Source organism: Malurus melanocephalus, unplaced genomic scaffold (assembly GCF_030028575.1).
Source record: "Malurus melanocephalus ecotype Western Australia unplaced genomic scaffold, MMel_1.1 scaffold_190, whole genome shotgun sequence".
NCBI lineage: Eukaryota > Metazoa > Chordata > Aves > Passeriformes > Maluridae > Malurus > Malurus melanocephalus.
In genome coordinates this window covers 1,239,816-1,254,108 of record NW_026623422.1, presented here as the reverse complement: position 1 = coordinate 1,254,108, position 14,293 = coordinate 1,239,816, and the positions used below count along the sequence as shown (strand labels likewise).

The 14,293-nt window shown below is 45.8% G+C and overlaps 1 protein-coding gene across 1 annotated transcript in view; it reads left to right on the top strand.

The window, feature by feature from the left end:
• KTN1 (kinectin 1) overlaps positions 1 to 13,432 on the top strand; it is a 74,261-nt gene extending 60,829 nt beyond the window's left edge. The window contains exons 35-44 of the mRNA XM_057373214.1: positions 250 to 330; positions 906 to 995; positions 1,079 to 1,171; positions 2,611 to 2,682; positions 3,105 to 3,188; positions 3,390 to 3,473; positions 5,735 to 5,818; positions 7,080 to 7,172; positions 11,718 to 11,838; positions 12,936 to 13,432. Coding sequence (XP_057229197.1) covers positions 250 to 330; positions 906 to 995; positions 1,079 to 1,171; positions 2,611 to 2,682; positions 3,105 to 3,188; positions 3,390 to 3,473; positions 5,735 to 5,818; positions 7,080 to 7,172; positions 11,718 to 11,822 — 786 coding nt within the window. The 3' untranslated portion in view covers positions 11,823 to 11,838; positions 12,936 to 13,432. The remainder of the gene's footprint in view (positions 1 to 249; positions 331 to 905; positions 996 to 1,078; positions 1,172 to 2,610; positions 2,683 to 3,104; positions 3,189 to 3,389; positions 3,474 to 5,734; positions 5,819 to 7,079; positions 7,173 to 11,717; positions 11,839 to 12,935) is intronic.
• Positions 13,433 to 14,293: the final 861 nt, after the last annotated feature.

Here is a 14,293-nt window from a genome sequence, read left to right as displayed (position 1 = left end):
AGCCCTGACTCTTGCAGGGAGTCCTCTGTGTCCCAGCTGTGTTTCAGCTCATCCAGGCCCCCCTGAGCTGTGTGTGTCTCATCACCTCGTGCTCCTGGGCTGCTGCCAGCTCTGTGTGCTGCTGGCTGAACAACAACCATGGGGCTGTGTGTGAGCTCTGGGCACTTGGGAGGCAAATGTCCTGGGCAGAGTTTTCCTGAGGTTATTCCTGAGGTTATTCCCAGCCTTAACTGAGTGCTTTCCTGACAGAGCCACAGCGAATGGATATGTGGGTTTGAAAAGATGGCTAAAGAATACTTGAAAGAGGCATCAGGATCTGAAGATGTCAAGGTAGGCACAAAAAATGGACAGTGGTGTGTGGCATCATGTATTTCTCCAGTGTWAATCTTAAACATTGTTCTGTGGGTTGTGAAGTTCAGGTTCTCAGACAAATCATGAAAGAATTGTTTTATATAATTTGAGAATGGTTTGGGTTAAAGATCATCCAGCTTCAACCCCCTCAGCTGTAGCCAGGGATGCTGCTTACTAGCCCAGGTTGTTCTGAGCCTCATCCAGCCTGGCMTTGAACTCTTCCAGAGATTGGGAGGCCACAGCTTYTCTGGGCAACCTGCTGTTAAGATATTTACAGAAATTAATTTGCATCTTTGAAAAGTGCCTTGTGGAATTGTGAGTTCATGACATTGAAAAACCACATTCTCCATTTTTAAGTAGCAGGAATTTTTTTTTCAGTAACTCAGAGTTTGTGACTGAATATTGAGAGTTGAACACTGCRCTTGCTGTTGGCTTTTCATGGGTTGGAAAGACAGACCTGCCCAGCAGTGACACCAGCTTGTTGAAATAAGATGAATRGAACTGAAATCCATCCACTGAGACGTGACTCTTGCTGTCCTTTCCTCCTTTGCCAGGCTATGGAGCAGAAGTTGAAGGAGGCTGAGGAAATGCACATCCTGCTGCAGCTGGAGTGTGAGAAATACAAATCTGTTCTGGCAGAGACAGTAAGTGGGATGCCTGGTCACCTCTGTGATGTTCCAGCTGCCTTTCTTCTGCTCTGAGCTTTCAAATCCCTCTCTCTTCTTAGGAGGGAATTTTACAAAGGCTACAGAGGAGTGTGGAAGAGGAAGAAAGCAAATGGAAGATAAAAGTTGAAGAATCACAGAAGGAACTTAAACAGGTATTTCTGAAGTTGTTTTTTTTTTTCCCTCAGCAGCCAGGCAGGTTCTGCTTGAAGTCACAGAGGGTGTTTGAGCTCTGTGAAGGCAGGTGTGGAACAGCTCTGGCTGCCTGGTTTGATGTGTGCATGACCAGGGGATGAAAAAGGTGAAGCCTGCAACAAGTATAATAGGGATGATTCCTGGTTTCAGTGGAACTTTGGTGCTCTGATACTTCASCTTCATGGAAAGGCTGGTTTTTAATTTTTAAAGGAAAGTATTTCCATGAAAAATATGAAAAATGGAGGATTTGTGGATGTCTTTGGATTTGTGTGGCTATTTTTGTCACCACCTTTACGGAAGCAAGAATAAATAAACAGGACAAGTGAAAGGTCTTTGACCATTGTGACACATTTGTGTCACAGCYRTGGAATCACAGAATGGTTTGGGTTGGAAGGACCTTAAAGATCATCTCTTCCARCTCCCTGACAGGGGAAGGACACSTTCCACTATCCCAGGGTGCTCCAAGGCCCATCCAGCCTGGCCTTGGACAATTSCAGGGATGGGGAGGCCTTTGCAGATGCTGCAGGAAGCAGCCAAATAATAAATAATCATATTAATGCTGATGGCATAGGAAGCCAAAGATTGAGGAATGTACAATTAATGTGCCTAGGAATATACATTTTTCTGATCCTGGTACCTTGGACTGTAATTCTRTTGAGCACCTGGGTTTTTTCCARATGTATTTGTGAGCAGATATGGACWCTTYATGCTAAAATTGAAGTATTATAGAATCATAACAGTTTTTTGGAAACTGTTAAAGTACTGCTCAATCCATTATGGTCGACTAATTACACTTGAAATTGACTGCAAAGCTTTCTTTTTCTGTTGCTAGCAAAAATGGGAAGAAAAAAGGCTTTTAYGTTTCTTTTCTAATCTAACATTAAAGTAGGTCAAACTGCTTTTTTGAAAAGTAATTTCTAAAGTATCTCTGCTTAGTAAATTTGAGTGCCACAGTGTGAGCCTGGCAGCAAACAGATGATTTATAAACATCTTGTTTGAGGGGCTTATAAAGGCTGTCAGATCTTGAGCTGTAGATGTGCTGCCATCTGCTGCACTTACACAGCCCCAAATAAGGCTAAAAATGCTGGGTTTGGGTAGGTGGATGGTGACAATTCCCTCTCTGAGAAGGATGTTTTCCTTACCATGGCTAATGGACAACTGGCTTGATGCTTATATTCCAAATCTTTCAGGCATGTGGGCTCTAAATGTGTTAAAAAACTTGGGTTGGGAATGGTGTAGACTCAGTATATTGAATTATTTGGGTGAATTTCTTGTTTTATTCATCCCCTCTGATTTCACCCTCAATATTCTTAGATTGTACAAACAATCTTGTGCATTTATGGAGAGTTTGTCTTAGACCAACCCAACCAAACATCTTTCTTCTCCCCCAAAACTGCAGATGCGTTCCATGGTCACTTCTTTGCAGCACGAGGTGGAGAGGTTAAAGGAAGAAAGCAAAGAAGTTGAAACTGTACGTGCAGGTGGTTTTTTCTTTTTGTCTTTGAAGCTTTATGTTGTGTAAACTTGATTTAGGCTCGTGCTGTAACTCAATTTCCTGGGCTTCTCTCCTGCAAGTGCTGCAGTTTATCCTGAGCCTTTTGGGCAGTGTTTTTAAAAGGCAGAGGAGCTGGAAAATTGTTCTGGTTTTCACTTGTGTGCTCTTTCCTGTGAGAGTGAATAGTTCACTTCTTGTTGACAATCATGGGCTTGATTCTTTCTCTTTTTATCTCATTTTTGAAGTTTCAATCTGCGCTGTGCAATCACTGGGTTTGAAATGCTCTCTAAACATCATGGAATATTTGATAGAAATTTACAGCTAATTATAAATCAAGGAAATGATCCTGCGAGAAAGCACTGGAAACATCTGTTTTAACTCTGTTTTTCTGTTTCTAGCTTAAAAAAGAGAGAGAACATTTGGAAAGTGAACTAGAAAAGGCAGAAATAGAACGATCTACTTATGTTTCAGAAGTCAGAGAGGTAAACATAATTGTCCAAGCTGTTTTTTTTTTTTTCTTTTTGATTACCAGTTGGCTGGCAAACTAACCTTAGTGCTTAGCCCCTGTGGCTGAGGAGTTTGTAATGCTTGTGACCTTAGGATAGAGCAGCACACTAATAAMTGAGCAGAAGAGAACGGGCATCCTAAGGAGACAAATCCTAAAACTCTAAACTTCATTTCAGCTCAAAGATCTCTTGACTGAATTGCAGAAAAAACTTGATGATTCATATTCTGAAGCAGTAAGACAGAATGAAGAGTTAAATTTGGTAAGAAGCTTGTTCTCCGTTGGGCACAAACGAGGCTCCCAGCATACGTATGAAGCGGAGACTTATTTCAAATCCTGTCTGTTCTGCTAACCTCTTCAGCTTGATATTTTTGTCCATTGAAATCATTTATGTAGTCTGACTTTTACAATTTGTCTCTTTTTCTCTGCTCCTAACAATAGCATGTCTGGTTCTTAAAGACTTTTCCCCAAAGTCTGTAAGACTTTTCATTCCTGAAACTTCTTGAGAAGATTTGCAGTGTAGGCATATGCAGCAGCAAACATAATATCCTTGAGAGCCACAAAAGTGGTGCTCTCATGGGTTTAACCAGAGGATTATTCTCTGGTGGTTTTTTTTTTTTTTTGTTTTTTCCCCCAAAGCTTTTGAGGATGCAGCAGCGATGTCCATGCTCTGACTGCACAGAGCCTTTTCCATGCTGCTCTGTGTGTCTGCAATTGGCTGAACCCAAAGTTAGATGAATTTAGAGGATTTAGCCATTCAGCTGCTGACGCCCTGCTGGGGCTGAATGGCTGTGCTGGCTTGGTGCTTGCATGTGTTACAGCGTGTTTGGCTAGAAATGCTTCCAGCCAATAATGCTCCTATAGCAGCTTTCTCAAGAAGGACTTGGATTAACTGAGGATAGACCTGAGGATGCATGGTTTTCCRTTTTGAGCCCTTTTTCCCTCCTCTCTTGTTTCAGTGACCTGTTTTTTAATGCTGCAGGAGCAGTCAGAGCTGCTTTCTGCTTGTGTTTGGCCAGTGCTTTCCTGCTTTTGAGCCAGAATTGGGGAAAGTTGTCTCTGTCACCTCGGGCTGATGGGACAGCCAGGCTACTGCCACTGGTGTAACTGGGTTAAAATAGTGAATCYAGAAAAATAACCACCATAGAACACTCACCTCAGCAGGCAAAGCCTCTCATTTTGAAAGCAAGGGAAATGGGAATTGATTGCACATCTTGGAGTTAATCAATGAATGCCAACCTCTTGGAATGTAAGAGGCAACAATTTATTACGTGTCTGTGCACAACAAAAGCTGGAAAAGCTGAGCTCCCTGCTAGGGCAGCTGGAGTGCAATGTGATGGTGCTGTGCTGGTAGGAGTGTGAGATGTGTTAACAGCCACCTCCCTGCAGCTGGCTCAGGAGTGCTGTCCTGAGTGTGTGAGTGGTTTTTACAGGAGGCTGAGGAACAGAAACTATGGGATTTCAGAATGGGTTCCCCACTATTTGTAAGGTATGCAGAGAGAGGCTGAAACTGCAGAGGAGCTTCCCCAAAATGTAGAAACCCAGCAGTCACCAGTCCAGGTGCTCCAAAGGGGGAAGCCTTCCAAGGGTGAGACAAACACAATGTGTGARTTTGGAGCTGGTGAGAATTCAGGGCTCTGAGCAGCCCATTGTTCCCTCCTTTAATCTCCTGCTGGCTCCCCAGAAGATTGACAGCAGGAACAGTGAACATTAGCACAGCACACTTCAGAGACACAAATCCAACAAAATTGGCACTCGAGCTCCTTGTTAGCACTTGTGTTTGAGGCTCAAGCCTCAAGTGCTGTGGCTGCTTGTGTGTGCTGTGTTGAAGAGCAATCAAAATATCCTTAAAAAACCTGTGTACCCTCAGAAGGCTGCAGTTTGAGTACTGACTGCAGCCAGTAYGAGGCATTCATACCTCTTGACTGAAATAGTTTCACTTTTTTGGATTGAATCTAAACACAATCGACAAGTTAATATCCCCCTGTCAGTGATTCATGCCTCGATGTGACATTAACAGACTGGTTAAGTCAACATAGTTGTAGTAAGTGGTGCTTTATTAAGATGACAAGTAGAGCTTTTTAGTTTATTCAGCAGTGGAGAGACTGTTTAGCCTGCACTAGGAAGATGACAATCTTCATTTTTTGCATATTTGCTGTGAATTAAGTTGGAGTCTGGGTTGTTTCCTGCAAGGAGAGGCTGATGCAGTGTCAGTACTGCTGATGCTCCTCCTGGAATGGAGTTTAAAAGTCAAAACCACTCGTGACAAAGCCAATGCCAACCACGTCTTGTCTTCTGTAGTTTCCATTTCTTCACATTTATCTTTGCAGATGGAGTCTCTCTTCCTTGACTGTCCTTGTAAACCTCATCATACATGTTGACTAATCCAGTGTGTGCAGTAATTGTTAGTAAATCTTACTCCCTTCACAGTCCATGTGCACTGGGTTAATCCCTGGGACAGACAAGATGAAATCTCCCTGTGTGGATGAGGAAAAACTGATTTTCTTTGTTATTGTCTTGCAGCTGAAAACGCAGCTAAACGAAACACTATCAAAACTCAAAGTTGATCAAAAYGAGAGAGAAAAGGTAGCTGGGGACCTGCCCAAGGTAAGCAGAGACCCTTAGCAGCTGAATATATAAATGTTRGCAAAACCCCTCAAGATCTGTAGTYYYRCAGTGCTGGAAGTGGTGATTTGAGCTGCCTGCTGGGGTGTCCTGTTCTGCTGTCTGGGACTGTAAGAGCTCTACCTGGGTGTCTGCAGAAATGCTAAAACCCTGTTTCATTATCCTTCTTGAAAGACTCMGTTGTTCGTGATCATTTTATGCCAGTGGGAACAAGTGGTGATTGGGGGCTGACAAGTAATTCTTTATTTAAAAGAAACCCCAGCCTAACAAAAAGCCCATCCCACAGCCCTCCACCCACACCACAGCCCTTTCAATCCAGTCTCAAATGGCAGAGGGTTACAAGCTGGCTTACAAGGCATCTGCCCTTTGGCACATGGTGATATAGCCACTATAACTCAGGGGACTGCAAATTTAAAATCAGATCTGTGCAAGTGTGATGGGACACACAGGTGGCTTTCCTCTGCTTTTCCTCCATGACTGCTCTTGCAAGATGGTTTGGAGTGGAAAATGTTTAAGTATGAGAGGTCTCATTGCTGCCTGTCACCCCAAAATCAAAACTGTCATGGGAAAATTGATAAATGGAGACAGAAAGAGCCTGTGAAGTGGCTGGGCTCTGGCTCCAGAAGGAACATCTTGTTTCTTCAGGATATTGAGCAAATTGGGTTGAGTTCTCCCAGGACTGGAGTGGAGAATGCTATCTTGTCCTGGGACAGACAGGGATAGATGATCCCAAAAACACTGCCAGGAGGTGAGAAGCTAAAGGAAACCAAGAAGAAAGAATTTAGAATAATGAATTTAGAATAAAGAGTAATAAAGAATTTAGAACATTTTGCTCTGGACAATTACATTGGCTGTTGCCATACAGAACGAGTTGTGCTGATGTCTGTGGTTTTACAGACCTGCGCTCCTGCTCTTGCAAAAAAAAAAACAAAAAAAAAATTACTGCACAATTTTTCCCTAATAACTTGATGTCAGACTATTAAAGCTTCCCTGTAGGATTGCCTTCAGATGCAGACAGGCTGACATGCAACATGCTGATTGTGAGGAGACTTGTCAGTCTTGGCAAATGGGTTGGTCCCTGGAGCAAATCTGGCATAAAGCAGATTTCCTGCTCAACAGTGATTTCCTGTGTCTCTGGTGCTCTTGGGGAGACGGAGTTTTGCTTTTCAGGCTTTGCTAATTGTACCTTCCCTGGTTTTTTTTTCCTTTTTTCTTAATTTTTATGGCATCTTTTCCCTTGCAGGCCCAGGAGTCTTTGGCAGCTCTCGAGAGAGAAATCGGGAAGGTTTTTGGGGATGCCAATGTTATTGAAAACAGCGACGTTTGCACAGACTCTGTGAGTGTTCCCGTGGGTTCCCACACAAATCTCAGGCAAAATGGGAGCTTTGGGAAGGGAGGTCCAGCCAAAGAGCAGGATGGGTGCTGCTGGTGGGTAATTAGGGCTTGATGAAGCTTSCAGTCCTGCAGCTTGCCAGGGTGGTGTCCTAGAGCTGTATCCCAGGGATTCACTGGGAGTTCTGCTGCTCTGTGGATTGTAACCTCCTTCCTGTGACTCGAGTTTGCCAGGAGGGAGGAGAGAGATTCTGGGCTTTTGGGTTTTTGGTTTGGGCAAAAGTGGGGAAATCCCCAGATCTGTCCCTTCAGGAAGGGAAAAGGGAAACTAAAAATAACTCTGCTGATGACTAAGTGAGCTGGAAACACTGCTGGGTTGGCCTTTGCTGACTCCAAGAGTGCCAAGGAAAGGCAGTCTTGCACAACCCATGAACGGAGGCAAAGGTTGTCTCTTGCCAGGACATGGTTCCTTCTGCTCCTCTGCAGCTGTGGCCAGGAGCCAGAATTTGATTTCAGCTGGTCCTGGCTGCTGGGAATTTATGTTGACCTTGCTGTGGTCCAGCAGCAAAAACCTGAGCTCCAGCACGGAACAGCCCTGAGTGCTCTGGGTGGGTGGCACTGCAGGCTGCTGGTGTTGCTGTGTCCTCCAGCAGTGCCATCCCAGCTCCAGGGGCAGGAATTGGGCTGCTTTTCACCCCTGCAGTGACTCTCCTGAGCCTCTGGGTTGCTGTTAGCACAGATGGTGGTGGAGCTGGTACTCAGTGTTACCCTACAGATGCCACCTGCTCAGGGGGYTGGGTTGTGGCTTTGTCACTGGCTTCTTCCATCTCTGGAGGAAAAGGGCTTTCACAACACCCTTGGAATGCTGGAATGGCATTCCAGAAGGCAGTGGGAAGGGGAAGGCTGGAGCAGATTTTCTCCTAGCTCAGTGGTGTCAATGGAACTCGTTACCCATTTTCTTCTTAGAGACAGAGTGAAGGAAACSCTGTTGTTTGAGGGGAGAGGAGCACTTGCTGATGGGACAGATAATTTCTATCGACTCCTTTTAGCTGCTGAACCCTAAGTGGCTTCATCAGCAGCGAGAGGAAGCTCGGGGTCCTCTGAGGAGAGCTGTGGAAAAGCCTCTGCAGTCATTAGCAGGAATGGAATGGCATTTCCAGACTAATCAGTCATGGATGCTGATGGAGCTCTGCTGTCTGTGAGACCTGGGCTGTGCCAGCCCTGGCAGCTGATTCCTGCAAGGAATTGGGGGTCTGCTGAGCCCTCCCTGTGTCCCCAGAGCTTTGTGGTGCCACTCAGGTGTTCCTGCCTGTATCAGGCTGGAGAAAATCCCCCTCAAACCAATGCCCAGCTCTCTGCTGAGCCCTTATGGCTTGTCCATGTCTGCATGGGGACAGCAGTGCCATCAGCCATGGCATTGGTGGCTGTTGGCTCTGGGCAGCCCTCCTGAGCTGGCTGGCACCAGATGTGCCCTGTGGTGGCCCAGATGTGCTCGTTTGGCTCAATTGCTGTAGCTTTAACTCTCCAAACCCCTCTGGCTCTCGCGTTGCTGTAGCTGCGCTTTGTTGAACCCGGGTTTCTGCCAGAATATCCATGGCTTTATTCTAAAGAGGAGTGTGGAAAAACAGTCCTAATAAACCTGTAATTAAGCTTTCAATAGTAAAAATACATTAATTGTCTRAGCAGGGCTCTTGACAGGTAGCCATTGGCAGAGGCTGGAATTAGAACATTATCTTTTCTCTGAGCCCTTTTCGCTGCCTTTTTTTTTTTCTTTTTCTGAGGGGAGAAAAAGAAACTGTCTCCCCAGAAGCCTAAAAACCCAGCTGAAAATAGCTCTGAGATGAAAAAAGAAAGTCTTCCAGCCACTTCCACCTAGCAACAGTGCCTCTTTTTTTTTTTTTTTTTTTTTTTTTACGAAGGACCTGAAAACACATGCTTGAAAATGAACATATTTGTTCCTTCTGGCTGCTGGAACCAACCCACAAAATTGAGAAATGATACTTGCATAAACCCTCAAACACACTCAGAGTGTTTTCTTTAGACTCCTTTTCTTTCTATTTAAAAATAGACCATTTGGGGTTTCTAATCAGCTGCTTTGTCACTTATGGGACCAGCTGATGACTAAAGGGGGCCTTTTAGTGTGCTTTAAGGAAGTCATTTACATTCAGCAGCTTGCTCAGGCWCTGAGCTTATTTTGAGGCTTATGTGAGATCTAATGTGCTTTTCCCCTGAAATCTCAGTGTAAAACACTCCATCACTGGAAACTGGGGATGCCATATGTGTGAAACAGGGGAGGGGAAGCTGTCCAGACGGTTCAGCTCCTGTTTTAGCTGTTGGGTCTGAAATCTCAGGGCTTCCCCACCACCATCCTCTTCTACTCTTCWTCCCAAAGAAGTGGAATCATAGAATCCCAGAATGGTTTGGGTCGGAAGGGACCTGAAAGTTTATCCTGAAAGTTTATCCAGTTCCCCCTGCTATGGGCAGGGACACCTTCTGCTATCCCAGGGTGCTCCAAACCCCGTCCAACCTGACTTTGGACACATCCAGGGATGGACAGCCTGTGCCAGGGCCTCCCCACCCTCAGGGCAGGATTTCTTCTGTCCATCTGACCCAAATTTCCYCTCTTTCCCCTGAGTCTTGGGGCTGTGTAAGGCAGCTGTGCACTCCTGTGACAGCAGGAGATGCAGTTGGACTGTGCTGATCCCAAATCCATCGGGATCAGTCAGGATTGGCCCTGGGAGGGTTGGGGATGTGTCTGTAATTTGTGAGCGAGCACTGCCTGACGTTGGTGAGGCTACAAAACACAAGGGAGACACAGTAAATGAGGGAGGAGCTGATCCCTGAGATGGGGCTGGGAGTGGGCTGGGGGGTCCTTCCTTGCTTCTGTTGAACTCTGCAGCCTCACTGCTGSTCAGTGCTGGATTAATTTATCTGCTGGGCTGCTAATTGCCTTTCCACTTCTATCAGTCTGCATGAGACTGCTCAGCCAAGTCTCAGCCCTGACAGACACGATTTTCTGCTTTAATAAGGGTAAAACAGGTTAAGGCCACCCTAATACGGATCCCAATTTTTTTTTTACAGCAGAAAAATGTTTACCAGTGGCACTGGAGTAAGAGCWTTGCTGTAGATTGTTTTCTTCTCTTGTCTGAGCCTGGAGTAGTTTCTGTAATGGTGCAGGTGCTTGAGTTTGATTTACTGCTCATTCTGCATCTCCAGCCAAATGGGAGCAGGGAAATGGCCCTCTCTGAACTCCTTCTAATTTCCCTGGAGCTCCAGGGAGAGATTTGCACTCGTGTTATGCATCAGTCTGGTTCTGTGGGTAGCACCAGCACGGGGCTGAGGGATGCTGAGCACTCCTGTGGGCAGCTGGGTCCTCCTGCATTGCTGACATCTCAACAGAGCTGCTTGGTTGGGCTGGTAAATSCCAGGGGAAAGCTCTCCTGCAGGTGATGTGCATGTCTGAGCTGAAAAAGGAGCAGGAGGCGGGTGTGTGTTAGATGTGGAGTGCTCTGTGCAGCTCTGGAGGAGTTAATCAATAAAGGGAATAAAGCAGGGATTGCACAGCGCTGTTAGCCCAGCGAGGCAGGAGGGGGAGAGTTCATCTTCAGYTGTGACACTTCCCCATTAATAAACTGTTCAATTCCTAGGGAAAAAAAAAGCACATTTATTTTTGTTTCAAAACACACACTCAGCATTTTCCTTTCAGCACAGGAAACTTTCTAGCTTGTAGTTGCTTCCCTTTTTCCCTTTTCCCTCATTGGGTGGTGCTTGGACTGCTTTGTGAAGTCCACATTCAAATGCAGGAGTTGCTGGTGAATGGGAATTCCCCAGGATTTTAGAGCAGAGGGTGAATCTGTGGGATTGCTGGTCCAGGATTTTGGAGCAGAGGGTGAATCCGTGGGATTGCTGGTCCAGGATTTTGGAGCAGAGGGTGGATCCTGGGATTGCTGGTCCAGGATTTTGGAGCAGAGGGTGAATCTGTGGGATTGCTGGTCCAGGATTTTGGAGCAGAGGGTGGATCCGTGGGATTGCTGGTGGGTGTGGATCTCCAGGCAGCTGTTGCACATCTGGAGCTGCTTTGGGCTGGGGTGTTGGGTACTGCTGAGGACACCATCCCACATATCTCACTCCTTGGTGGTCCAGGAGTTTTGTTGTTCCAGCAGTGGGGTCAGAAGTTGTCTCTCTCCCTGGGCACCTGACCTGGGTTATAAACCACGCCTAGGGTGGGGTTCAGCCAGGCTGGGGAGGAAATAACCTCTAGGCTGGATCAGCTGTGGGTGCCACCCAATTCCTGGAAGCAGGGAGTCTGTGGAAATCCCAGACAGGGAGGGTAGGAGCTGGATGTGCAGGTGATTCCCTGGAACAGGAAAGGGCTCCTTGACTTTGAACCATGTTCTCTTTAAATGTGTCCATAACCCTGTGACTTACAGGAGCTGTTCCCATCTGCACCACGAGTTGTAATTTTGTACAGAGGGTCTAATTCTAGGYTTTCTTGGTAATTAGATTGTAAATGAGTTTTTAATGATTTCCCTTTTTTTCCTTCTTCCAGGAATTGAGTGATAAAAGGCTAAATGTGGCGGTGAATCTCAGCCAGGATGTGGGTCATCTCAAGAAGCTGCTCGTGTCAGTAAGCCAAATGCTGTCAAAGGGATGAGGACACTACCAGCCAGGTGAGTGGGACCAGTGACCTCCAGATCAGCTCTTGGGGAGGGTGATGGTGGGACCTTGCTCAAATTTAACAATTCTGGTGTCAAAATATGAGACTTTTTGGAATCACAGCACAGAATCAGTGAATTATTAAGGTTGGGAAAGCYTTCTGTGAYTGAGTCCAACCATTCCCCCAGSACTGCTAAGGCCACCACTGACCATGTCCCCAAGTGTCACATCCTCATGGCTGTTAAATCCCTCCAGGGATGGGGACTYCAYCCTGAYCCTCACAACACTTTCAGTAAAGAATMTTTTCCTAAGACCTAATCTCAACTCCAAATCATAAAAAACTTCTGGATTTGTTCCTCCCTGGGTGCAYATGTCCATTAGCTGAGACTTACCTTGCATCCCCATGTCCCTCCCTTCCACTCCCTGCTATTTCCTGCAGGAGCTTGCCCRAAGTTTTGTTATCCCAGAGCCTGTGCCTTTTTTCCTCTTTCTTTGCTGCACCAGCAAACTGTCTGCACTTCTGTGCTCTGATTGCTTTGGGATGGAGGAGGAAAAGAAATTCCCTGGGCTGTTCTTGAGCTGCCAGCAGTGGCTGGCTGTGGTCAGAGGGSTGTGAGTGTCTGAAGCATCAATCTGGCATGGGCTTTTCATGCAGTTACAAACACGTGGACAAAGCTTTTATTTGGAAATCTGCCCTTTGTGCTGGTGAACTCCTTAAGTGACCCAAAGTCAGCTGAAAGCTGGATAAACCCAAGACACTGAACTGTCTCAGGAACCTGGTGCAGATGTGGGTGTGAGCTGGGAATTGTGTTCAGCACAGCCTTGGCACTGAAGGAGTTCTGCAAGGAGTGTCAGAGCTTTTTTATCTGCTGAGGATRGGGATTTGGCTCATTCCTGATTTGGGTGTTTTTGTGCTCCTGCCTTTGTGCTCCTACAGAGCTGGTGGAGGTTAACAGGATGCTGAGGTGGGAGGAAGGTGCTCCTGCACTTTCCTGCCCAGCCTCCCCACCAGGGCTCGTTCCCCTAGGCTGACACCAAGGAAATGCTGGTGAGGTCACACATTTCCCCTTGAGAAGCTCCTCTGACCTGGTGATTTGTGTTTCTCTTGCAGAGTGAAGTCACGGGGGAATCGTTCATTTGAGGATAGCAGAAGGCATTGTATTATATTTTGCCAAATTAAAGCCTTATTTATGTTTTCACCCTTTCTACTTCGTCAGAAACACTGAACAGAGTTTTGTCTTTTCTAATCCTTGTTAGACTACTGATTTAAAGAAAAAAAACCCAACTCTGTAGACACCTCCAGAGTTTAGTTTTATAATAAAAACAAACCTGTTTGGATAATTAGACCTTTACATTCCTGGAGAGACAGTAAACACATAATCTTTTMTCTTATTTTGCTCAATAAAACTTGTTCAGAAAACTCCAACGTGGGAAAGTCACCGATGGGAAATGACATTTTAATACTGATGTTGTACACTGTTTTACTTAATTACATTTTTGGGATTAGCTGCCTCTGACTTCAACCTCAAGTAAACACTTTTTTTTTTTTTTTGGTTGCTAATGTAATCAGTTTTTGTAATGGTGTCAGCAAATAAAGGGATGCTATTATTCGAGGTGTTCCTGCTTTCTTCTTTCAAGTGAATGTGGATGACTCAGGTGAGGTTTCCACCTCTGCCCTCCCCAAAATAAGCATCAGGCTGCACCCACTGTGCTTGTTTTTGGGCAGAGGAGGAGGCAGCAGCTTGGGAAGAGTCAAACCGGGATGATTTCCAACTCTAGAGCAAGTTTTTGTTTTCAAAGAAAAGGTATTAAGGTTTTAAAAAAGACAAGAACTCCCCATCGAACTGYCACCCATGCTGGGAAACTCCTCTCTGAAGCAACATCCCAATGGGAACTGGGTTCTGCAGGTGAAGTCATGTCCTTTTTTCCTTAAAAAAGTGCGATTGTAAATGCAGGAGGGTGCCTTATTCAAGAAATAAATGAAATTTATTGAAATTTTATGAAATTAAAAGAAAATTTTGGAATGGACAGCAGTGCCTGGAGAGCCTCTGGATGTAGCCTTTGGAGCCCGGCTGTGTCTCCAGGCTCTTGATTTTCTGTGGGTTGAGCTGCAGAGCAGGGTGTGAGGGGCTCAGTGGAAAAGGGGAGAGATTTGCAGCATCATTCCCTTCCTCTGTTGGCAGGAATTCTCCCGGGAGAGGACTTTTTGTTTTTAAATTGAAGCGGAGGTTTTTATTTTGCATTAGGAGGTGTACAGAGGTGTTAAAGGCAGCTCTGAGAAGATCCCTGTGAAAACCCAGCTGAGCAAAGCCTGATTTCTTCTCTGAAGGATGAGGAGAGGTCAGGCTGGTTCCCCAGGAGCAGTGGGAAGAGGGAAGGATGCTGTTTGACCTCACTGTCCTCTCCAGCCCTCGATGAAACACCGCTCCTGGCACTCAGCTGCGATTTGGAAGGCTTTGCCTCCCTGCT